This window comes from Lissotriton vulgaris, chromosome 4_1, assembly GCF_964263255.1.
Source record: "Lissotriton vulgaris chromosome 4_1, aLisVul1.2, whole genome shotgun sequence".
NCBI lineage: Eukaryota > Metazoa > Chordata > Amphibia > Caudata > Salamandridae > Lissotriton > Lissotriton vulgaris.
Genome location: NC_141691.1, coordinates 595,611,222 through 595,637,114, shown reverse-complemented (window position 1 = coordinate 595,637,114; position 25,893 = coordinate 595,611,222). Strand labels below are relative to the sequence as shown.

The 25,893-nt window shown below is 45.5% G+C and overlaps 1 protein-coding gene across 2 annotated transcripts in view; it reads left to right on the top strand.

Moving 5' to 3' along the window:
- Nucleotides 1-25,893, top strand: part of DPY19L1 (dpy-19 like C-mannosyltransferase 1) — a 477,954-nt gene that overhangs the window by 412,024 nt on the left and 40,037 nt on the right. For both annotated transcript variants that reach the window (XM_086964815.1, XM_086964814.1), the window contains 2 exons: nt 421-520; nt 19,585-19,710. In XM_086964815.1, coding sequence (XP_086820941.1) covers nt 421-520; nt 19,585-19,710 — 226 coding nt within the window. The remainder of the gene's footprint in view (nt 1-420; nt 521-19,584; nt 19,711-25,893) is intronic.

Genomic DNA, 25,893 nt, shown 5'->3' with positions numbered 1-25,893 from the left:
AAATCAGCGGTGTTTTCTGTCAGCGCATCTTACACTAACTTCCACTTAGACCTGATCATCCTGCTTTGCTCCTTTTATCCGATGTTTCTAACCAAATTGTGTTGAGTAGAACTGTTAATGGAACAGAACAAGAACAGAGATTGTGAATCAGATGCCTTTGGGATTTTGTGACTTCGCCATTTGGTTACATTGCCTTTGGCGACGAGGTTGTGTGGCGTTTGAGGCCTGGTTTCTCACTGATGCCTCTTAATGATTTAGGATCTTGGTGACTAACTGTTATGTGGTGTTTGAGGTTCTGGAATTTTCAGCAAGCCTCGTGTATTTTCCTTTTCTGTTTTTGACTGTGGTGAGTTTCTGTGTTAAATAATTAATTTCATTTATTTATTGGCCATTAAAAGTCCAATGTGTTTTCTGTTCTAGATGCCGTGTTTGCTGGCGCCATGCCTACAATGGCAAGTGTAAAGTTATCTACCGGTAGATCGATTGTAAATCACCCTCATTATGAAGATGCTAACCTAAGGTACATTTTTGAAAATTACAGTTGATAGCTAATGTGATGTCTTTGCATGAAGAACTATATTTACTATGTTCAACTCGCTATTTGGCCGCAGTGGACGTGTAGCAGGATAGGGGCTCAAGGATGGTAAGCACATTTCACTTGAAAGCACTGCCCCTACTACCTCTCATACGTATCAATTGTGTGCCTGAAATCCCGTTTTTCTTTTTACTAACTCGTACACACTGGAAATGTGTTCTAGTTTCACATTGCTGGTTACTTATTTGTCATTTGCTTTACCTAGTTTGATATTTACAAGCTAATTGACTTTGATCTAATGTGCACTTCTCAATTATCTTGCCTTGTTTTCATGCATCATAGACAAGACGTTAACAGCCTAGGGGCTAGATGTAGGTAAATCTTATTTACTGATTCGTAAATACCGAATTTTACCGATTCGGTATTTATGAATCAGTAAATAAGATGTAGGTAAAAATTCGGTAATTTTTACCGAATCGGTAGTATTCGGTATTTACCGATTCGGTCATTACTGAATCGGTATTTGCCATTGATCCTATGGGCCTTCAAGCCCATAGGAATCAATAGCAAATACCGATTCGGTAATTACCGATTCGGTAAAATTACCGAATCTGTATGATTTTGCAACCCCTACATGCCAATGTCCAAATACCGGTCGGAAACGGCCGAAAATCGGTATTTTCGGCCGTTTCCGACCGGTATTTGGACCCCTACATCTGGCCCTAGGTCCTGCCAATGGGTCGTCTTATTATTTGCTCACACCTGCCTATTTTGCCTAAATCAAGTTCACGCTTTGTGTTTTTTTCCACAATATTACAAATTATGCCTTCAGTTTTAGGAAACTGTTTATAAAACACTTAGTCAAATGTCATTGAGATTTGCTTCATTTCCTAAGAGGTATTAGAGACATAACACCAAGGTTGGCATCATTTTCTTTTACATAGAATTATACCTGTTCCTCGGATAGTTCAGTCAATCTTTTAGAATAGTATTATCCATCAACTAATCCATTACCACTTCTTACTGTTTTACATGAGTTATTTTTTATGAGGTCTCTGGTATCAGGTTTGCAAAATGGTTCAGTTATGAAAATATACAAAAGCCCATCAAACTCTCCCTTCATGGATTTCCTATTGGCCTAAACTGACATTTAAAATAATGACCCACAGGAAGAAGGTAACCAAAGTGGTAGACATTGACACAAACATATTGTGGTTGGATTTGTGTACCAACACAAAACTAAGTTTTTCTGAAAAGGGACTTGCTTTGATCATATGTTTCGCTATACCCACTACTCTGAAAAAAGAGGAAAACCAGCATCAGAGCCACTTTAGAACCTTAAAAAATAACTACAACATCCAATGCAAGTACAAACATTACAGTACAGTTGCCATGGTGATATGTTACCCTCTTTATGAAGTCAGAGCTGGTTGTCTAGAAGTCCGTTTAACGTTAAAACCAAACCAGTGTTGCTCAGTCTAACATGGATACTGGCACAAGGGAGAGCAAGTGTTCATTTATTGCCTCAGTAATCATAAATATCATAAAGCTGCAGGACTGGTGCAAATAAATTGGGCCATAATAAGACACTATCCCCCAGATGCATCAAGAACCCATTTCGCTATTTCTTAATAGCGAAAAATAACGATTCGCTATTAAGGAATAGCAAAATGCAATGCATGAAGAAATCACTTAAAAAATAGCGATTTCTTAAAATTCCTTAATTGCGACTCGCAAATTGTGAGTCGCAATAAAGGAATACCTCCCCATTCATTCCTATGGGCCTAGAGGCCCATAGGAATGAATGGGAAGACATTCTCAATTTGCGAATCGCAATTAGCGAATCGCAAATTGAGAATGCGATTTCGAGGGTGCCGGGGTGTCCAAAGGACACCCTGTTGCACCCCTGGAATTGATCTGTGCACATATGTTGCGCACACAAATGCCATGAAACTTTGAAAAATGCACTTTAGTGCATTTTTGAAAGTTTTTGCAAATTACCATGAAGTTCAACTTCATGGTAATTTACGAGCCCTATTAGCGAAATCGCTATTTTTTAAACATTAATGCATTGCATTTAAGGAATCTCAAATTGATATTCCTTAAATGCAATAGCAATTTAAGTAATCGCAATTTTGCGATTTCTTAAATTGCGATTTTTGCATTTGGGATGATGCATCCCAAATCAAAAATACCGGTCGCAAAGGGGCAGATTTTGAGAATCTGCCCCTTTGCGAGCGGATTTTTGCTTGATGAATCTATGCCTATATAAGGCAACTGTGTTTTAATATTGTAGTCTCTAACAATTTGTATAACATTTTTGGAAACAGAACTTCAATAATGTTTGGTTCGTTTGGGCACCAACATTAAACCTATCATTTCAGAATGCCTTCAGAATCATGCCCTCCATTTACAAGCTGTTGCAGGGTCCAGCACAAAGGCTGATAAATCACAAGAGAGAAAATTCACACTTTCTCTCCAGGTGCTTTTGAAAGTAGCACAAGACAAGCAGAGGTTGTGAGTCCACAAACTAGGAAAAACTTAAACTCTGTAACTTTAATAAAATTTAGATGGTCATGTTCCACTAGGCTGCGCTAGCGACATAATGCTCAATTTTTTTGTGATGGCTACTGTGGAAGAATGCCTCTTTTTGTGTGGTCGCTCCACTTTTTTGCTGAACTGTTTGGTTGGTTTAGGCTGTGCACATTGAAACACTGCTGTCCCATGCCCAGTGTATGCACTTTGATCCCTAAAACCTTTAGAAATTATCTAATCCCTGATTGGCATATTTAGCTTCTTATACGGCCGTAGTGTAAAAAATGCACCTATGGCTTCTAAAGTTAAAATGTCACTTTTCGACTCCAGCTCTTATTGGGGCATATGTATCAAAGGATACACTTGTGATTCTCAAACAGGAATTTATAGAGAATCGCTATTTGAGAATTTCAAAACGCTATGTATGTAGGATTTTGCCCATAGGAATGAATGGGAAGACATTCTCAATTTGCGATTCTCAATTAGAGAATCGCAAATTGAGAATGCAATTTCAAGGTTGCCAGGGTGTCAAAAGGACACCCTGTTGCACCCCTGAAATGTGCATGTGTGCACATATGGGACACATACATACCTCAAGGGCATGTATGTGCGCCACATGGCACTTTGAAAAATGCCAAAAAGTGAATTTTTTAAAGAAATCGCAAATTACCACCAACTTGAAGTTGGTGGTAATTTGAGATTTCTTAAGGAGAAATCGCACAACTTGGGAGCTTTTTACATCGCATTTAAGGAATCGCATTTTGCGATTCCTTAAATGCTTTCGCAAAATAAGGAATCGCAAATTTAGCGATTGCCTATTTTGTGAGGGCCTTTTGGGATTATGCATCCCAATAGGCCTTTTCCCGTTCGCAAACGGGCCGATTTTGAGAATCGTCCCGTTTGCGAACGGGAAATGGGCTTCATACATATGCCCCAATGTGCCATCTAGTAGTATGATAAAGGAAAACATGGCTTCAGGGCTGCCGTTGTAGCCTGACTACTGCAGTTCAACCTGTTAAAATAACCCTTTTCAAAAGGTAAAAACCTCCCATTTAAATATTTGTTAGTCACCCCTACGTAAACCTTATAGCCCACAAGGTAGGGTGTGTGATGTTAAAATTACTATGTCCATACAAGTACAAGACACTAAAAGCTATTTTCACTGTAGTAGACCCAGTATCCTATGTAAAAAAAACTACAGACTAAAATTCAAATATTGTATCTTGAGAATAAGCCAGCTAGAAGAATAATTAAACTACTAGTTTTAATAGTAATTAGAAATTCAATTCAGTGGTGAAGTCAAATAAATATTAAGGCAGACTTACTTATAACAAGTTACCCTGTACCTTCCAGAAGGTTAATTTGCATTATCCTCTGCCATCTCTCATCTTGTGTCAGCCTGGCAAGAGTTATGAATTTCCTTCCAGGAGCACACAGTAGGCGTATCTGAATGAGCAACGATGACACCCCTGAGAACAATAGATAATGCATGGTTGGGGGGGGGGGGGGGGGGGGGGGGGGGGGAAGGGGGGGCTTAAACCTCCAGTTGGCACAACTGTGTTGAATCTTGCTTGATAACTTTGTTTGAAACACATGTATAAGTTGTGCTCCCTTCAAAGGGATAAAATATCCCCTCTCTGGTTGCTGAAGGACCCTGCTTATGTCCCTCCAGGCCTCTGTCTTTGAGTTTGTTGTTGATACAGAGGGTACTTCAAACTCGATTAAATGGGGTGGACACTAGAATTGGCATAGTGCACTCCCCACTCAACACTGCCCCCTGCCCCGACTGTGAAAGCCTAAATTTAGTGTGGTAGAAAATCTTCCCCCATCAAAAGTTCACCCCAAAACATTTTTTTTTGGGCATGTTTCAGGAAAGCAGACAGGAACTACTGCAAAAGTTGGAAAGTCAAAGCCTGGGAACCTTTACTCCGTTTGTTAAAAAAGACTTAGGCATGTCTTCAGAAGTCGATCACTCACGACCTGCAGAACCGTAAACATCTCTACCCACTTCTTCAGAACACTGTTCGATTTGTGAATGGATACCAGGCGGACTAAACCTATTGCTCTAGGCATCTTTCTCAAATTGTTCTTTATTAACTTCTCTGTATATATTGTATATAAATGCAATCCATACAGTTGTTCAAATACATCAAAATTAGTGATAGTAGGGTAACAAATGCTGTGAACTCTGCACCCTTGATACAATATGTGTATTATCTCCATGGGGTGTCAGGTTATTCGATCAACGCATTTCCGTCAATGCCTGACATCTTCTTAACAAAACACAGGCTTCCACAATGCCAGTGCTTTTGGCATCTTTGACCGTATGAAGGACATGTGGAGGTTGGTCACCTTCCACTTTTAAATCCAAGGGCAGAAAGGTCTCCAAGGATCATAAGCCTGATTCCCTGTGTGTTTCTATGAACATAAAAATGCTGAAGAAGGCAATCTTGTGAAGAATGCCAGCTGTTCAGTAGCAACTGTGTAGGAAGCTGCCCTGTATATACTATACCAAAGTAAGACAGAGTGTTCTCTGAGTCCAGTGGATCCCGAGAGGCTTTATGGAAGCTAAAGTAGATAATACTAATGCTCTATTTTGTGGTAGTGTGGGCGAGCAGTTAGACTTATCAGAGGGCTATGTTAAGCATTTGGTGTACACACTCAGGCAAGCAATGATTACAGGCACTCAATGACTAAATCCGAGCCCAATGGTTTGTACAAATGTTACTTTGTTACTAGAACCAAATAACTTAGTTGCAGTAAATACAGTTTTCAAATTGGCAATACCTTTCAATGCAACAAATGAATACTTAGTACAAGACTTTAGTTCACCAAGGTGGATACAGTTTTTAGAAATAGCAATACTTTGCAAGGCACGAAAAATGTACACTTAGTGCAATATTTCAGTCGAGCACTGTTATCCGATGGGAGTAAAATAAGAAGGCAATGTCACAGGTAAGTACTTTACTTACAAACCCAGTCTTTGGATTTTTAGATCGGCAGAGGGCAAGTTTCAAGTGAGCACCAAGACTGCACCACCAGCAGCACTGTGGCGGCCGGGTGCAATTTGGGAGTCGGGTGGCTAATGTTAACCAATGGAGACTGGGACCACTCGAAGTCCTGCAACTTACAGGTAAGTAAAGCAGAGTTGGAGGTCAACCTCCGGGGGTTGGGACAAGCAGTGAGCGGGGAGCATGGGGCAGCACCAAACATACACCTTCAGCGGCACAGGGGCGGCTGGGTGCAAAGTGCTAACCCAGCATCGGGCGCCCAATACAAATCAGTGGGGGACGGCGGTTTCAAACAAAGCCTGAAGGCTCGAACCAGGAAGCTAAAGCTCTGGGGGTAAGTTTTGATGGTGCAGGAAACCAGGACACCATCGGTTGGGCTCCCTAAGGCCTGGGGGCTGCGGGTGCTGGGGTGTCCTTTGATGTTGGAAAAGCCTTACCGGAGCCGGTCGCGGTTAGGGGGACCTTTGTGTTGGGACTCCAGGCATTGTTATGAAGTACAGGAGGGGTTAGCCAACAATGGACCCGGACTCTGGACCGCTGAGGAACCTCGCTGGGACTGGTGGGCCACTTGGACTCGGGCTGTAGGCATCGGGTGCAGTGGTGGATCCGGAAGCAGGGTTTCAGTGTTCCACAGGTCACAAAGCCTTTCTTGGAGTTTCTTGTTGAAAAGGACTGCTGTTCTCGAGAGTTGTGGTCTTTGTTGTAGGCAGCAGTCATGCTGGAGACTTTTAAAGGTTGTTGGGTTGCGGAATGAGTAGTTTTATGCAGGATCCTTGGGGGCTGCAGACAGGCTGCTTGGACTGTGGCTAAGTCTTCATTTGCTGGATGGCTCTGGAATGTCCTCTTACTTCGAAGGTTGTCAGGAGCTGAGGATTAAGGTCCATGGGTTTCCCTAAATTTTAGGGGTGTTACAGTGGTCAGAAGGTAGTAGCCAATGGGCTACTTCAAGTCAAGTCAAAATTTCTTTATTCGGTACTTACAAAGATACCATTAAAGTGCATAGTGAATACATACATACAGTTTTAAAAGGCACAGTTAAAAACAGTTAAAAGATTTTAAGAAAATTTTTAATTAAAAAAAGATTCATTAAAAAAAAAAACAGTACGTCATCATCAGTCAATGGGGGTTTCAGACTGCATTCAAGTGGAGTATACGGTTGTTTCCCTGGTGTTCCTCAATCTCATGGCAACTTTAATGAAGCTTATAACGCTTAGCAGGGTATGTGGATCTGATGCTTTTTGCAGAAAAAGAAGGGCTGCTTTGGCGTGCTTCAGTTTTTGATTTTTCAGGATCCTTACTAAAAACTTCTTTCTTGGCTCTGAGTAGAGAGGGCATAATAAAACAAAGTGAAGGGTGTCCTGCGGAGACCTAGTGTCGCAGCCGCAGGAACCCTTCGCCTCTATAGTAGATGTGAAACCTGCAGGAACTGCCAATAGATGGTGTAGTAAATTCAAGCGGAACCTAGTCATATAAAATCTTTCCTGCGCATTATACAGTACCGCTAGGTATGGTTCCATTTTGAAGTTTGTGGATACCACTGACCCATGTGCCACCACCGAGGGTTTTTTATTTTCAGTGATCGCCCTCCTTGCTGTTGACCATGCATTGAATGAGTTTTTAAGCAGTGTTTTATTCTGTGCGGTCATCTGCTCTGGGTCAGTGAACAGATCTTTACAGCCAATACAATCCAAGGTGTCCTTTACGTATTTAAGCCATGTGATTTGTTCCCATTTGTCCCGGCTCAAGCAATCCGTAATAATCTGTCTGCTAAAGCAGGCCTCTGGGTTTGTCCATATCCTGATCCAGGCCATAAGTGGTTGAATCTTAATTTTGTCCTCGATGTAGGGTTCTCCCAATTCCAAGTGGGTTATGTGTGCGGGGGTACTCTGAGGGACCTTGAGTAATCTTTTAAAGAATTTATTTTCCTCAGCTTGTATCTGCTGTATGTGGTTAATTTTGCAGCCCCACACTTACGCTCCATATGCCCCTTTAGCGCAGGATACAGCTTTATATAGGTTTAATATCTGTTCCGGTGACCACCTGCCTAGCCTCCTTCCGAATGCCATTATAGCACCCGTTGAGGCCACCAATTTGGATGCATGTTTTTCCGCCAGATTTCTGAATTCTAATTTCTCGTCAAAGAGGACACCAAGGTAGGAAAATTTCTTAACTGTTCCCAGCTTGTGGCTACCTATGCTGTACGAGAAGGTGTTTTTTGGATTCCGGCCTGTGGTCATAACAAAAGATTTTTCCAGGTTTGCTGAAAGGTCCAAAGAATTCATAAAATTTACAAACCCATCAATTAATTTTTGTAGTCCCAGTGGCGTACGGGCTAGCAGCACAGCGTCGTCCGCATAGAGGAGGACGGGTACCGAACGCTGGCCGATCTTGGGGCAATCCACTCCCAATTCCATGAGTTCTTTGTCCAGATTATTTATGCACAAAGAGAATAGAAAAGGCGCTAAAATGCAGCCCTGCCGCACTCCACTTGTGCATGGAAACGGTTCAGTCTTTATCCCTTCGTTATTGTAACGGACTGTAGCCGTAGTCTCCCAGTGTAGTGCCTTTAAGATGTCTACTACTTCATGATCCACCCTCATGGAGATCATCAGGGCCCATAATTTCTGTCTGTTGACGTGATCAAAGGCCGCTGAGAGATCCATAAAACCCATATAAATAGTCCCCTTGGCTGCAATGGTGTATTTAGCGGTGAGGAGATATAGGTTTAGGCATTGGTCTGTTGTGGATCTCCCTTCTCTGAATCCGTACTGTATGGGCTACTTACCTTTAGGGTGATTACACCCTTTGTATATCCACTCCCTCTGGGAATAGGGTATATCCCTAACCCTATTGGATGAAATCTTCCAGGCAATATGGTGGATTTTAAAAGGAGGGTTCACTTCACCTCAGGACACCTTATGAGTGGTCATTGCTGAGAATGGACACACCTCTTTTGCTTACTAATTTTCCTGCCAACCTTGCCACCAAAAGTGGTCAGGGAGGCGAGCATCTCCACTAGCTGGAGAAGCCCTGGTCACATAACAAATGATGGGAAGCCTTTGAGGATCACCGCCCTTCAATGCTGTTCTTGGTTGGTGGTAGGTATGTATCACCTCCACCCAGAGCAGGCTTTGTTTCTGACCCACGAGAGCCAAAAGCTCCCTCCTCAGGTAGCCCAAAACATGTCTAGATGTTGCAGTCAGGCACACACTAGTAGGTTGGTAGGTTTTCAGGGGCACCTCTGAGGTGCCTTTAAGTGCCCTTTGGGTGCATGTATTAATATAAAGAGCACTGGCATCAGTGTGCATTCATTAATCTTAGATGTTTGGTACCAAAATCTAGGAATTCAGTGAAGCTATCATGGAGTTGTGGAACTGGTATTGACACTCTCCCAGCGCATGTGCTAAGCATGGGTTCACTGTGCTCTTATAATGTCTAAGAATGGACTTAGACACTATAAGGGCATATCTGCTCATGCGGTTCTTCTCCCACAAGAGGTATAGTGCACCCTGCCTTAGTGCTGTAAGTCTTGCTGTAGGGGTGTCTTACCTCTGCCTATTCAAGTGTTGGTAGGCCTGGCACTCAGGGATGTGTGCCAGGTCGACTCTTCACTTTTATATGCACCAAAACACTCAGACTGCAGTGGCAGTGTGCATGCGTTTGGTGAGGGGTCTCCTAGGGTGGCACAATATATGCTGCAGCCCTTAGGGTCACAAGGCCCTTGTTACCACAGGTACCTTTTACAAGGACTTACATGTGTGCTAGAGGTATGACAATTGTGAAAACAAAGGTATGTTTTGGGAACCCTGATTAATAGGAAGCCAGTGCACACTTAGTTAAAGATGCATCAGAGTCAAGAATAAATTGGGGGGTAACCATGCCAAATGGAGTATTTTCCTACAAGCTGGACCTAGCACAGACTTTGCGGCTGCCCTTTACTTGACAATCTGCGCATCTCTAAGTGCTCCCCCTGAGGTCCTGAGTGACTTCGAAGGGTTCATCCATAGTAGATTGTGCATCAAATGAAGTTTGTGGACTTTTTCCATTAATTTGCTCCAGAGCTCCAAATGAGAAACTTATCCAGTTGGATACTCCTCTGCTTTAACATAAGCAGGGTATTGACCAAGAAGCAGCCTCAAGAAGGACTGGGGTCGGACTGGGGGCCCACTCCACCAGTGCAAGAGTCCTACCACTTCATTTGCACACAGAGTACCTGTCCTGGATATTTGTCAGGCTGTAGCGTGGACATCAATGCACACATTCATAATGCATTATTGCCTTGACAGCCAGGTCTGATTGGAAGGGCATTTTGGCTATTCAATCCTGCATAACGTTTTGGTCAGTCATTCTACAGACCCACCACCAGAGGCGGTACTGCTTTGGTATCTATTCTAAAGGTGAGGAATCTGCAGTTAGAAGTATCCATCAGAAGAACAAGTTACTTACATTCGGTAAAACTCTTTCTTGTGGATACTCTATCTACCCACAGAACCGCCCTCTCGCCTTCCTATTCTGTGGTTTAGACTCACTTCCATCTAAAAAGATCCCAAATTAGAGATCTGCACAGTGGCACAAATAATTGATTTTTGAGCTCTGTGACTTAAAATGTGGCAGTATCAAGAAAGAAACTGATGTCAGGGTCCTTCGATGGTGCTAATAGACGGGCTCAGCCATCACTTCTGGGGCAGAGCGGGGTAACTGTGGAGCCACACAACATGACCTACAGGCGCGCAAGGGTTATTCTGAAAAGTCTTTCAGTCCCAGTCTTGTGCCTGGGGATATTCTAAAGCTGAGGAATCTGCAGTTAGATAGATTATCCACCAGAAAGAGAGTTACAAAGGAAGGTAAATAACCTGATCATTTAAGTGGCTTACACATGGGTGAAACCCTTTCCATTTATAAAATACACGAGGACTGAGGCAAGTGTAAAGACTACAATCCTCCTTAGAGGTAAAAATGAAGATGTAGAAAATGCAAAAGCGTTAGTATTTACAAATATTCCTAAGAAATCCCTAGCCACTGGTAGCTGTTTTTTTCCCCAGTGGCTGTTACTTACTTATAGAGGCTTGAAGAGCAAAGGCGCTTGGTCTGTATCTCACAGTGATGTATTAGTACCACTTGCCAGTGAAAGTTGTACCCTTTTTTAGTTATTTTATGTGGACAGCACATATCTGCAGTAATGTAGATTAGAGCCAATGTAAGAGTCAAACAAAAAAGAAATCTAATGTGTACACATTTATTAAAAAGGCTGGTCACAATAACAGAAAACCTCTAAAAGAGAACCGCATATCATGTGGATAACATGGGGCTACTTCTGAAAATGATACAAAATCAACTGTAATATAAAGAAGACTTTTCATTCATCATACACAGAAAGGTAGTCTAGCCTGTCTTTTCTGTAGTTGTATTTGAGGGCATACACAGTAATAGGCAAACTTTAGGAGCATAGAGGGAATGTTTCTTAAGCAGGACTGACTTTAAATGGCTGCCAGAGCAAAATAAAAGTAAATGAGAAGGTGGTATTCCTTTGAATGTAACATTGTAGGTTTACAAAATGTACTTAGAAGACTCTGACCCAAGCAAAAGCATGCACAATTATATGATCTTTCATTTCCTTCCATGGATAATCAGTTGGCTACCACAGAGACAACTCACAGCAAGAAGGAACTCTTGAGTTAGAGATACAAAGTAAGAAAATGCTGACAATAAATCCCGGATATGTAAATCGCATCAAATCACCTGTGAGGGTATCAAGGCACTGAATTTGTAGGCACAGGGAGATTAAGTGATTTGCCAGGAATCACAGGATGTTGACACAAAGACTTGAACCTGGTTCCCACTGGCTCTGAAGTTGGCAGCTCAGGCTGTTATGCCTCCTGCAATGTGAACAGCAAATTCACAATAGCTATTTTGTGCAGGCCCAGCAACCCCAAGAGGCAGTTTCCAATGTATGGACTTGATTTCCAACATAATTTACGAGTGTGTATGAGTAGTTCTAACTCATTTACTCATAAATTGAGTTCACATAGATAGGGTTAAATATCTATACCTATGGTGGTAGTGTTTCCTATGTGCAGAGTATATCTACAAAGAGGTCTTAGAATTCTTCGCATGTATTCCGCCAATCTACTTGCAAATGTGGGAGTGGCAAGCATGAGTGACAGGAAAAGGGGCAATATCTATTAAAAACAATTGGAGAAACAAAGGGAAAATTAGGAAGGGCACAAGGAATTACTAGCAAACTCTAAACCACAATTGCAAATGGGTATTTCAGTTGCAATTCACTTGTGTTACACCCACCTCTACTCCAGTTTTAATTTGGACTGCTGCCCAAACAGGCTCAAATATATTCCAGCTAAGTTGTGGGTAAGTCATATCCAACAACCGGCCACTCAAAAGTACTGTTAGGTAATCACAAATAAATTGCTAGAAGCATTATCAACCCAAAGACCCACAAGTGGGGGGTGCTAGAGAGCCCGCAGCAAGATGGCTATGTATTAATTCGGCTCAGCCGCTGGGACTGACAATCCGGTATTTATTCTGCCAAAAATAACAACATCCATCCTCCGCACGCAGGAATAAACAACAATAACTCTGGAGGCAGTGACTGGGTGCTGCTGGAATCCGTGCAGGTGTGGTGAACTGACTACTAGCCATTAACACGCTGGAGACGCTGAGGAAGAAAATGTTAGCGGCACTTGCGTTCTTAGTGGAATGCTTTGGTGAGCGGCCCTTCCTGTGAGCCTCACCTCACTTCGCTGCTGGAGCCTTCCTGTCTGTGTAATCCTGAGATGAGGCCCGACATGAAGGCAAATTGGCTGTAGGTGCCCTGACTGGTAACTGTCCTGGTGGTGTTCTGGTGCGGTAGCCATGAGCTCCTGGCCTAGTGCGGTGCTCTGGACCTCATGCTGGGGGCTCGAAGACTGGCGTGAGCGCACCTGAGGGGGGAAGCTGGCCCACGCTTTGTCATCTGCCCCCTGCTGGAGATCATCAGTGGCTGGACAGAGTCGCTGCTGCAGACTGCCTACCCTGGTGGCTGCGAGCCTGCCAGCTGACGTCTCTGCGGTGCTGGGGACGCGCTGCGGCCCTGAATTCCCTGCTCGCTGGACCTGCGCGGTTCCCTGAAGGAGTGATGTAGGACCACGCTGGGATGGCCGACAGGAGGCAGATGCCGAGCGTTTTGAGGAGACTAGCCGAGTGCTGCAGCCTAGGACAGTGGCCTTGTGAAGGAGGACTTTCATGTCACTAGAGGGAGAGGAGATGAACTACCATGAACACCAGATATAAAATCCCCTCTCATACTAGATTGGTGTTACTGCCAGTTACGGCACAGTGGGTTCTGGTGCCTGAAATTTAGAGGGGACAGTGACAGCAAATTGTGCTCCCCACCTGGCCTTTTGGTGCCCTGCTCTGAGGCGCACCTGTGGTGGTGGTGGGAAAGGCATACCCATCCTAGGACAAGACGCTTAATTACAGAGCGACACTCTTGCCATAGGCTCCTAATCATCTGGTTGACAAAGGGATATGGTATTCATTGTTCAATTCTGAGGCAGCTGCGACTGGCACATGATGTACCTAGTTTGCTCTGTATCTATCACGGCGGAGGCGAAGTGCTAAGTACAGCGCTTTTGATAACTGCACTACTGTGCTTGCGGACTTCCTGTGTGGCCTAACCATGGGGAAGATAAACAGCAGGCCTGCCCCACATCCAAGGCGATAATATCTTCTAGGCCGCTTCGGCATGCACACTCTGACTCGGAACAGGACCTTCAACCCCCGAATACCCCCTTGTTGGAAGCCACGCTGCTCACCAGACCACAAAGTCTGCAATCGATTAATGGGAAAATCGATGCGTTCAACAGCAGGATTGATAATATGGCAGCAAAACTGGACAAACATTCAACACTGCGGGTAGCAGCTGAAGAGCACGTCTTTATTGCTGAAGATGATATTCAGACTTTAACCGCTAGTCAATTGAACATCAACAAGGTACTAGCAATAATACAAACAAACAACGAGGACCTCAAGGCTAGATTGAGAGCAGCAATCTTCGTTTTATGGTAGTTCCGAAATCAACAAACACTGGTAGGCTCAAAGACTAGATAGAAAACATGCTGCACAAAATATTTGGGCCTAAACACCTATCCTCTGTGCTGGTGGTCGAGAGAGCACACTGATCACTGCAGGCAAGACGTCCAATCGCCTGCACACCGACATCTATTATCGCTATAATGCTGATTTATCGCAACTGCAATACAGTGCTGAGACTCTTTAGAACTAAAGGTACTGATCAATTTCAGGGAAACAAAGTGTTCTTCTACCCTGACTCTACTATTGCTGTGCAGGCCAGTAGACAAGAATTTGCCCATGTTAAGAAGAGACGGCGGGCAATAAGGGTCACATATGCGATGTTGTACCCTGCTAGACTACATGTGGATTTCAACTGGAAACAAAACACTTTCACTACACCAAAGTTAGCTATGGATTTCACAAAAACTCGCCCCAGTTTAAAACACGTCACATCTAGATTAAACTAGGATGTAGATGATGGTTGAAAAGGACGAGGGCACAAAACCCTGTACCAACCAATCAATCAGTCAATCAGAGGTTTGTAATGCGCACCACTCATCCGTTAGGGTCTCAAGGTGCTGGTTGTTGGGGGGTATGCCGTTCCATTGGGGTCATCTGAAGAACCAGGTCTTGCGGTCTGGGGCTTTGGCAGAGGTGGAGGGGGAGGTCGTTCCAGGTCTTGGCTGCGTGGTAGGAAAAGGACCTTCCACCGCCCTGTTCCTGTAGAAGCGTGGGATGGTGGACAGGGGAAGGTTGGCTGAACAGAGGTTTCTCTTGAGGGTGTGGAAGGAGAACTGGCTGTTTTACTTTATGCTGATCAAATGTTTTATCATTACATAATGGTTGCCTTTGTAATTGTAATGTGCTGTTCATAGTGTATGATGATAGTGCAAGATTACTCCTTCATAGTGTTGGCACACGGAGCTAGCCCATCTATTCCCTGTGTGTGCATATAAACACATGCATTGGGCATTAGCCCTTGCATGTGTTCTGAAATATTTGGTTGAATTTAATGGAGTTCCAGGTCACCTCCGTCCATCCAGAGGCTATCCGGCCTCTCGACGTCCCACAAGGGTGTGACCCACATGCTCAATGTTCTGACGTGATTATGTTTCTCTTTGATTTCGCTTGGTTGATATATTTGTTCAGTGGGTTTGTGTTCATTCTAAAGGGATGACTTTGGCATCCTCTAATGCGGAAGTGGGTGGGTTCTTTTGTTTAATGTATGGAACTTTTTCACTTCACAGTGTCATGCTACTCTCGACACGCACCCCCATACTCCTTTGATGACATACACAAAATTGGACCACATGGCTGCTCTTATTATTTTTTTGACCTGGAATGTACGTTGTCTAAAAAAACCCAAAAAACTAGACAAATATTCTGCTATTTAGACCGTGACAATATCCATGTGGCATTACTTCAAGAAATGCACCTTACACCACAAACTGCGCACACGTTTAGAACCTGGTGGGCTCAGGTCAAATTTTCTTCCTCATAGTCCTCTTATTCTAGGAGTGTCCTGATTCTGGTTAAGAAGGCCACGCCATTCCAGATTATACACACTGAGACAGATGACCAAAGCAGGTTTGCCATAATACGGGTCGGCTGAGCAACCAGATGTTTACAATTGTCAATTCCCTATGGGCCCAATATTGACGACCCAAGCTATTTTGACATAATATGGATCCGATTACACGCCCTGCATCCCTCTTCGATATTGTGGAGAGGGGATTTTAATGCATCACTGAACCCAGATCAAGATAGATCTCCTGCCGCAGACTGGCATTTTATACGCTCTGTTCAGTCACTCCGGAACGATATGGAGGAGTGCGGATTGGTGGATATTTGGAGAACGCAACACCCTGGGAGGAGGGAGGGCATCTTAATTTCGAAAGTGCGCAATATGCGGTCACATATAGATTATTGGCTAATATCGTGAGAACTTACCGCCTGGACTACTGATATAAGTCACTTATCAAAAACATGATCAGACCACTTCCCGGTAAAACTATCCCGGACTTTCCTCACACATACACCCAGACAATTCAAATGGAAACTCCAAGCCTCCTCCCTATTAGACATAGTGTTTTGGGGACGGTATCTGTATGGCAATTACACAATATTCACAGAAAATTAGGGCTCCATGGCTAAAGTGGGTGCACTGTGGGAGGTGTCAAAGTTACGATACAGGTGGCCTGTATTCGACTTCAAGCGGGAGTGCTAAAATCAATTAAATCGTGTCTTAAGACACTGGAAACTGAATTAATCGGGCTAGCGAGAGACTGTGAGGCACAAGCAAGCCCCTCGATACTAGCCCAGATTAGAGAGCGCATAACTGAATATCACAATTTAGCTGATCCAGAAATTCGGCATATGTCTAGACGCAGGGTAGCCGGGCTTATGGTGAAGGCCGACTACCACTTATCAATACAGATGGCAAAATATTAGCAAAGATAATAGCAACATGCCTCCAGCCCTTATTACCATCTTTGGTGTTACTAAAACAGTCGGGCTTTGTCCCCACTAGATCCACCACACATAACTTGCGTACAATGTTTACTGTTCTTCACCAACTGGATCCATCACTACAGGCAGCGGCAGTATTACTTGATGCTGCCAAAGCATTTGATTCAATACAATGGCCATACATGTTTACTGTATTAACTTGCATGGGTATGCCGCAGGCCTTTGTGTGATGGATTCACTTACTATATGCGTACCCTATTGCCTGTATTCGAGCTTATGATGTTCCTTCAGAGATACTGCATATATACAGAGGAACAAGGCAGGGTTGTCCTCTATCACCGAACCAATTTGCTCTGGCGTTGGAACCTCTCACCTGCATAATTAGACATCATGCTGCAGCCAACCTCCATTGTCTATATCGCTGTATGATGTACATCAGGGATCTTGCCCATATCTAGCATCAATTATCCGCGGCAAATATAACATTTTACAGATACTTAGGCTTAAGTATTAAATGGTCTAAATCAACTATATTCCCCTGACACGAACGCTCTTACTCTGGATTTTCCTTTAGAATGGTGTGTGGATCTAGTTAAATAATTGGACATTTGGATTCATCGCAACCTGGATATAAATATAAAACTGAATTATGGCACTGCAATTTCTGAATTGCAGGAAAAAGTTTTGAGATGGATATGGCTCCCCCTCTGTCCTTAGCTGACCGACTAGCACTTATGAAAATGGTTATACTCCCTAAGTTCTTATATTTATTTATCAAAATACCTTAAAAAGCTAACCTCTGCCATGATAACGCTTACATGTGCTGGTCGGCAACCTAGAACGAGCTGGCGCACGCTTACTAGATCATATGCGAAAGGTGGCTTTGGTGCCCCAGATATCTACTTATATTATTCATGCGCACTCGCCCACTTTGAGCATAATTGGTATCCTCCACAAAAGTACCTCGCGCATATAGCAATCGAGAGCGACGATACCCGCCGTACTCCATTACTCCACTCACACCATGCTCCCAACACCAAGGAGATGAAAACCATACACAGCACAGCGCGCGCATGGCAAGCTCTCAATGCAGGAGCGGGCAAGACTCCTTTATATGCACCAGCACTGCCCTTATTACACCACCCAGATCTCTGTCACCCAGGAGGCATTGTGCCTGCTTCGGACGGTGGGGCTGCAGAATGTGGGCGACATGTACCCCGAAGGGACTTTTTTCACATCTGACACATTGATGGGGGATCCGAAACACACTTCATTATTATCGATTGTGAGCATCTGTTGAAGCCTTATAGCCATCCTTTCCTCAAGAACCGCGGTCGCTGTTATCACTGCAGGCACTACTCACTAACTCTGGGCACACGAAACGTGTTACCCTGATATATAACACCACTCAGCATGAAACACTGCAAGCCACGAATGTTGCTTTCAATAGTTGGAATGGCGTCCTATCGTAGCCCCTCACCTTGTGTGAACTGGAATTCTGCTGTGCGTTAACTGTTAAGCTCACATCAAAGTGCAACCTACGAAAAATCCACTTTAAGTACTTACAGCAGATCTACTATTCCCCAGCTCGGTTAAAGCAGTATGGGTGGGTTTATTCCCCAGCTCGGTTAAAGCAGTATGGGTTACGAGAGAACACACATTGTGCTAGATGCTATGACCCTAATGCTGATTTCCTGCACCTGGCCTAGTCACGCGGGCCTGTACATCATTATTGGCTGCAGGTTGCGCAAACCTTATCTGAAATGACACTGGAACAGCTACCCTGTACTCCACAGGTATGCCTACTGGGCCTGCGTCCCTCAAAGCGCAGACTTGTGGCAGGTGCATTGCTTTTAGCAAAGAAGCTGATGGCTTATTACTGGGGGTAGGAGACGTCGCCTGAAGTTCGAACTGTGGAAAAAAAATATCGTTTATTGTAAACAACAACTAACCAGTTATGCAGAGGAATTTCCGCAGACTTCTAGACCAAAAGATATATGGGGGCCTTTCACATCATATCTACTAATATGCACATCCATCGATACTATGTGATTGTATTATACATTTTATAACTGTCCTGTGCAGATATAAATATTGTGATTCGGGGTAAAGTTATGGGCATGTTTAATGTGATATGGAAATTAATTAGTCCTTGTCTGTTATGTGTATTCATTGATTCAAAATGGCAATAAAAACAATACAAAAGAAAACAAAGACCTACACTTAAAAAACGTTGGTCATATGAGTTTAGACATTGTATATATCCATATAAATTAAATCGTACAAATGTAAAAATTAAATTAATGTAAAAATATGAATTAAACTTTAGACATTGCATTCACATGTGTGCATTACATTGCAGGCACATACATTATTAAAATAAAAGGGGCCATCTTACTTTAAACACCTATACATATCACATTCTAAAAATGTAAACATATCCATACGTAAAAAATTAAAAATTCGTGAATTTTAATGAAATATAAAAACATATGACTGTTCTCACCTCAATATACTCTGCAACACTCAGACAATACATGTTTTAAAATATTCTCTCTCTATTAAAATAACTGCAGCTGATGTGTGGTATCCACAACATTTTGCAGCATAAGAGGGGGAGGGGAGGAGAACTGGGGTTCGGGGCAAAGGCCCGAAAGTGGGTTTTATTTATGTGCTCTAAAATAATGTTTTCGGGTGCCATAGTTTTCTGTTAGAGCCGTTCAGAGAGTCTACGGTTTGGGGAATACGACACATTGTATGAATATTTCTGAAAGCTGTGACCCACTTTAATTAGAAGGATTGCATTTTCCTACTCTAACAAGAGTATTCTAAAATCATATGTCAGAACTTGTGAGTTTTGTATTGGTTTATTGAGTCAGTATGTGATTAACGCAAAAATAGACTAGTAGTTATTTTTTTACTTTCAATGCAGTCTAATATCAATATTTCCCTTTTTCTTTGAAGGGCCGTAACTAAACTAGTGTATTCAGTCTATAGTCGAAAGCCAGCAAAAGAGGTGAAGGCGAATCTGATGAAACTGGGAGTTCAGTTCTACGTTCTAGAAGATTCATGGTGTGTGAGGAAAACAAAGTGAGTATCAAGCAACCTCAAACAAAGAGCTGAGTTTATGGCATTTGTTCTTTTTGCACCATAAATGTGGAGAGTTGATAAAAGTTATCTCAACACCTTGAACTGCTAGTGAAGTTCCCTCTTCTCTTTGAACGTAAATCTCATTTCTGTTTGTTGTCTTCGATAGATTGCCATTTCTTTTTTTTGTTGTTAAATCTATTTTTATTGATTTTAGTTTTCACATAGTCATGACAGGCATCTCATATATAAATGTACAGTCATGCACAAGGCTGCTTGACAACATTTGGATGTGTAGCAACATAAGATTCGCATGCATTCTGACTGTACTTTAATTAGGAGCAGGGTTAACTTAGATCCTTCAATAGATTGCTATTTCTTAATTGTGTCCGTCACAATAAGAGAGAATATTGAAACTCTGATTACTCATAAAGGTTGTAATAACCATCTCAATGTATGACAGGTGTTGCACGTCATTACCATTGCACGTTTTACATTTACGTCTCTTCACCGCTCAAACATTTTGTACTACTACTTCTGCCCATTTCCTGCAGACTAATGAAAAGTCCATGCCGCAGGTAGAGAAGTAGAGGGCTTTCTGCACAGCACAAATGTGGAAAGGATTTGGAGCCTGTGTGAGATACTTTCTGTACCCAACTGTATGAAACACAGAACATAGAAATGTACCTTTTTATGTCTGTATAGGTTTTCTTCTAGAGCTAATGTCACCAATATAACAATATCCCCGGAAAGGAGCAGTGAAGTCAGTGCCCTTCATTCATTGCGTGCTGGAGGTCTCAGTCGCAATTTGAAACAGTCAACGCAGAAACCATTTGGTGCTGGAAGTATCAGCCAATTACATATGAAGTTTTGTCACTTCATACCACTCTACTATTCCATTGGTACATTAGTGAGTTAAGTCCATACAGGGAGATTGAGATCACATAAATGCATCTTTTCATAATGCCATGATTCTCTGCAGAAGCCTGACAATCCCATTGCTGCCTCATCACCCACTGTGTGCATTCAGTGCACTTACTCCTCATTCTGTCCCATGACATGGAGCAGACTGGTGGTATTCTAGTTCTGTATATATGCAGTACTTTGCAACAACTGGTGTAAGTTTCATTACAACATGCCTAAAACGGAAAGCAGTAGCGGCAAGACCAAGTTATCTTCCGACAATCTACAGTGTATTCCTAATACGATAAGAGTGATAGGAGGCTTCATTTTTAGGTTTCGTCTGGCCGAAGGCTGCGCCCTTGTGCGCAGCTTTTCGGCGCAGGTGAAATCTTTTGTTTACAATAGGGGCTTCTGGAACGTCCCCCGGCTCCCATTGGCTAGTTCCATAAATGGAGGCTAGCCATTGGGAGCCGGATCTGTCCGTCAAGGCCGGACCAGATCCGGGGGCGTTCCCGTGATTTTTTCCCTCTCCACCCACTTCTGTTCGTCATCGCGGCGGTGGGTGTGTGTTATTTTTTTTTCCGAGTCGGCCTGTTTTCTTTCTTTTACAAGTGTCTGTTGTTGGAGTTGGCTGCAAGATTCGAGTTCCCACGAAGCGATCAGGTAAGGAGCATTTTGTTTATAAATGTGTTTTCACTTTGTTTGTTTTTATCCCGTTCCCGACCCCCCCCTCCTGCTGTCCGTCTAACCGTTTCTGCCCCCACACCCCCCCAGACTCTCTTGGTGTCTCCTCCAAATCGTGCTCTCACTCCCTTACTCAGAGTAACCACACGCTTAACCACTCACTAATGCTCACAATGACTCACATATTTGCTTGCTGAAAGGCGCTTCCGCAGAATTTGCTACTTACGATGTGTAGCCCACTGGGGGCTTGGTTTTTGAAAGAGCGGTTAATATGTGTTCGTTCTAAGCAATTTAAGAGTTCAGTGCAACGCAAAACACACCATGATGCCTGAATTGAGGTGCATTATGGTAGCAACGAGCTCTCGACAGCTCAAAGAAAGCTAGGAAAGTTGAGCATGGTGCACGCGCAGGACCCTCGTGCGTTTTCTCCTCCCTGGTGTAGTTTTGAGAGAGTCCCAGACTATCCCGGAGCGCTATGAATGAGTTCCAAGGCCAGTTCTGCCTTGATCCGCCTAGTAACAGGTCTGCTCTCTTATTGGCCTATGCAAATGTTTCCTCGAGTGGCCCCGCCCAGTGCTTGTCGTGGGCGACGGGGAAGGGAGAGACCTCCTTGAATAAGAGGCACATTTTCAGGGGGTGTTGGCGATCAGTGCTGAGTGCCACACACAAGCAGAGGAGACCCCGTGGGCAGGCCGCAGCGCCTCTCGTTCGGACAGCAGGCGGCCCCAGAGCCACACAGGCATCTTTATGAATGGAGGCTGTGAGTTTATTGTTTCAGTTAGTCCATGCTCGCGTGTCCACCCAGAGCACTCTTCAACAGTGAATGAAAACGTACACCCTACCTTTTCGGTAAATTAGAAAGGTATAATACAGACCTCAGTCGCAATGATAAAAGATGTATACTATTTGCGGGACACGTGCATCGCTTTTAAGCCTGTTCTGATGTGCACGTGTATGTGTGCCTGTGATTAACACCACAGTGTCCATGCTACTCTACATATAAATGGGTTTATTGTGGATATTATCTATGTACATATATAGGTATATGGTTGCAGATGTATATATAAATATACATGGGACCGAAGAGTTATGTCCCGAGGCTTTTGTCTGGTTTCAAGAGAAGGCGTGAACTAGCAACCTCCTTGATTCCAAACCGTTCATATCCTCTTATCCCCCCACACCCCCCCACACCGTCGACCCCCACACATAAATCCCATCTTGTTTAAGTGTGCACACGCTTAGTCCTTTTTTTGACATCGCAATGGTGTATCAATCAACGCAAACTACATAGTGCTATCTCGCTGCCAGCAGTAGAGCCGGATAGAAAAGTTTGTATAGGCATGGGAGCTCCCTCCCCCACTAGGAGACACCGCTGAGAAGCAGGTTGTTGAGCATGCAGGCACATGGCAGCCAACACAGCAGACGGGCTGCTCGGCCGCATGCTTCGTGGCACGGGAAAACCACAGCTTTGCAAAACACTAGTAAAAGCTGCACCCCGTTGCAGCAAACTGAGAATGTGCTGTTAGAAAAGCCCCCTCGCAGATTACAATATGTAGTTGTGATTCACGTGGTGTTTTAGATCTTTTCCTGTTCCCCTCTGCTGGTTTAGCTCAGGAAACGGAAGTTACTGACCGTGTTGGTGTCAGCACTGCATTAGGTAGATAGATAGGTGTTAGACGGGACCTGGAGGGTCGGCCGAGGACAAGGGGAGAGGTCTCCGGAGAGAGCCGTCTCCAGCGATCGTACAGACAAGTAACTTCCCCCCCACAGATGGACACCACACAAAGATAAGGTTTAACGTTTTTTATAAGCAATCTTGAAGTACGGTAGAATGGTACAAGGAGGTCAGGACTCAGGGGTCCCTTCGATTCTAGTCTCTTTGAAGGGAAAAGGGGTAGCGGGACAGTCTTGTTACCAATCTGGTTGTTGCGATGAAATGATGGTTAGCTCACAATCCTCGAGCTCGGCGTTCTAGGCGGACGGGCCGCGGCAGCGCCAGCAGGTCCCGAGGCGATCGTAGGTGGCAACGGGCCGCGGCAGCGCCAGCAGGTCCCGACGAAGATGGTGGTTGCAACGGGCCGCGGCAGCGCCAGCAGGTCCCGACGAGGATGAAGGTTGCAGAAGGCCGCGGCAGCGCCAGCAGGCAGGACGACAGTTCACAAGGCAGGGCTGCGGCAGCGCCAGCAGTCCGTCAAGGATGAGTTCTTCACGGTGTCTCTCGACTCCAGGATACAACTGCCTTCCTGCTCTGGAGCTGCCCCAGTTATAGGTCTGGTGCCCTTTGATGTCCGGACCCTCGCACTTGGAGGTCGGGAGGTCCGGGATGAGGGAGTCCAGACACCCAGCAGGGGGGTGGAGCCAGCGCCCGGGGAGGCTGGGGGCGATCGGCACCTGGAGGGGGAGAGCCATCGAAACTCCTCTCTCCCATTGACCGGCCAAGTGGTCCGTTCACCTCCTGGGTGGATGGTGGTGCCGGGATGTCGGGGCCTGGCCAGGCCCAGGGTTGGGGTCGAGCTGAGGCCACGCGGCCTCGTGGTGCAGTGTCCAAGATGGCGGCTGGGCCCGGGCAATGGTGCTGGTGGAGGCCCAGGCCGGTGATACGGAGATGTTCGGGGGCAGGGGTCCCGTGTGGGACGGGTTACGGGTTGCTTCTGTGGGTGGCTTCCGGAGAGTCGGTGTCCTGGCTCTGCCATGCGGGGAGGGAACGAGCCCCCTTCTGGGGCCTGTCCAACATGCGTCCCCCCCAGCTGAAGGCGGGGAGAGTCACCCATCCTCTTGGGGACTCTCTCCGTCGAGGCGGAAAAAGCGGGACAGGCCATCCGCATTGGCGTGATCTTGACCAGGGCGATGCTCCACAGTGAAGTCCATCCCTTGCAGGGAGATGGACCATCGCAGCAGTTTGGGATTCTCCCCCCGCATCTGCATTAACCATTGCAGGGGGCGATGGTCTGTTTGTACCCGGAAGTGGGTATCGAAGAGGTAGGGCCGGAGTTTCTTGAGGGCCCACACCACTGCGAAGGCCTCCCGCTCGATGGTACTCCAGCGCTGTTCTCGGGCCAGTAGGCGTCGGCTGATGAAGGCCACTGGCTGATCGACCCCCTTGGAGTTGAGTTGCGAGAGGACGGCCCCAATGCCATGGTCCGAGGCATCGGTCTGGACGATGAGCTCACGGCTGTAGTCGGGGGCCTGGAGCACCGGGGCGGTGCACATGGCGGCCTTCAGTTTCTCGAAGGCCGCTTGACAGTCTGGGGTCCAGTTGACCGTTTTGGGATGCTTTTTGGATGTGAGCTCCGTGAGGGGCCCCACAATGCTGCCATAGTCCTTCACAAACCTCCGGTAGTATCCGGTGAGCCCCAAGAAGGCTCGTACCTCGGTTTGGGTGACGGGGGGCTGCCAGGACTGGATGGCAGCGATCTTGAGTTGGAGAGGGGCCACCAGACCGCTCCCCACTTGGTGTCCAAGGTAGGTCACGGACCCTTGGCCGAATTGGCATTTGCTGGCCTTGATGGTGAGGCCAGCTCGCTGAAAGGCCTGCAGGACCTCTCGGAGGTGGCAGAGGTGGTCTGACCAGTGGCGGCTGTATACTGCGATATCGTCCAGGTAGGCGGCGCTGAAGTCTTCGAGGCCCGCCAATACCTGGTTCACAAGTCGTTAAAAAGTGGCTGGAACGTTTTTCATACCGAAGGGCATCACAGTGAACTGGTAGTGCCCATCCGGGGTGGAGAAAGCGGATCGTTCTTGGGCCCTGGGGGTGAGGCCGATCTGCCAGTAGCCCGCTGTCAGGTCGAAGATGCTTAGGTAGCGGGCAGCCCCCATGCGGTCGACCAGTTCATCTGCTCGGGGGATAGGATGAGCGTCGGTTCGGGTGACAGCGTTCAGGCCCCGATAGTCGACGCAGAACCGGAGCTCGGGGGTGGTGCCCGGGGCAGCCGCTTTGGGTACCAGTACGACAGGGCTGGCCCAGGAGCTGTCTGAGGGCTCGATGACCCCGAGTGCGAGCATTTTGGTGACCTCTTCTTGGATGCAGGCGCACACCCGGTCCGGGACTCGGTAGGCCCGGTGCCGGATAGGGGGACTGTCCCCAGTATCCACGTCGTGGAGGCACCAGGGGGTGACCCCGGGGGTGAGGGAAAACAGGTCTGCAAATTGCAACAGGAGGGTCCGACAGTCTTGGCGCTGCTCCGGGGTCAGGGCATCGGAGAGTCGGACCCCATCCACGGAACCATCTCTCTCCCGGGTCCTCAGCAGGTCAGGGAGGGGCTCGGAGTCTTCTTCCGCCCCACTGTCTGTAGCCATCAGGAGGCTGAGCTCCGAGCGCACAAAGTGTGGTTTGAGTCTGTTGGCGTGGAGGACCCGGAGGGGGTTTCGGGGGGACTCCATGTCGATGAGATAGGTGACAGGGCCCTTGTGTTCGACCACCTTAAAGGGTCCTGTCCATTTATCTTGCAAGGCACAAGGTTCGGTGGGGGACATCACCCACACCTGCTGACCAGGTTCGAACTCAATGGAGAAGGCATGTTGATCGTACCATTTCTTCATGTCCTCCTGACTGGCCTCTAGGTTGGCTTTAGCGATCTCCCTGAATCGCCTGGTCTGGTT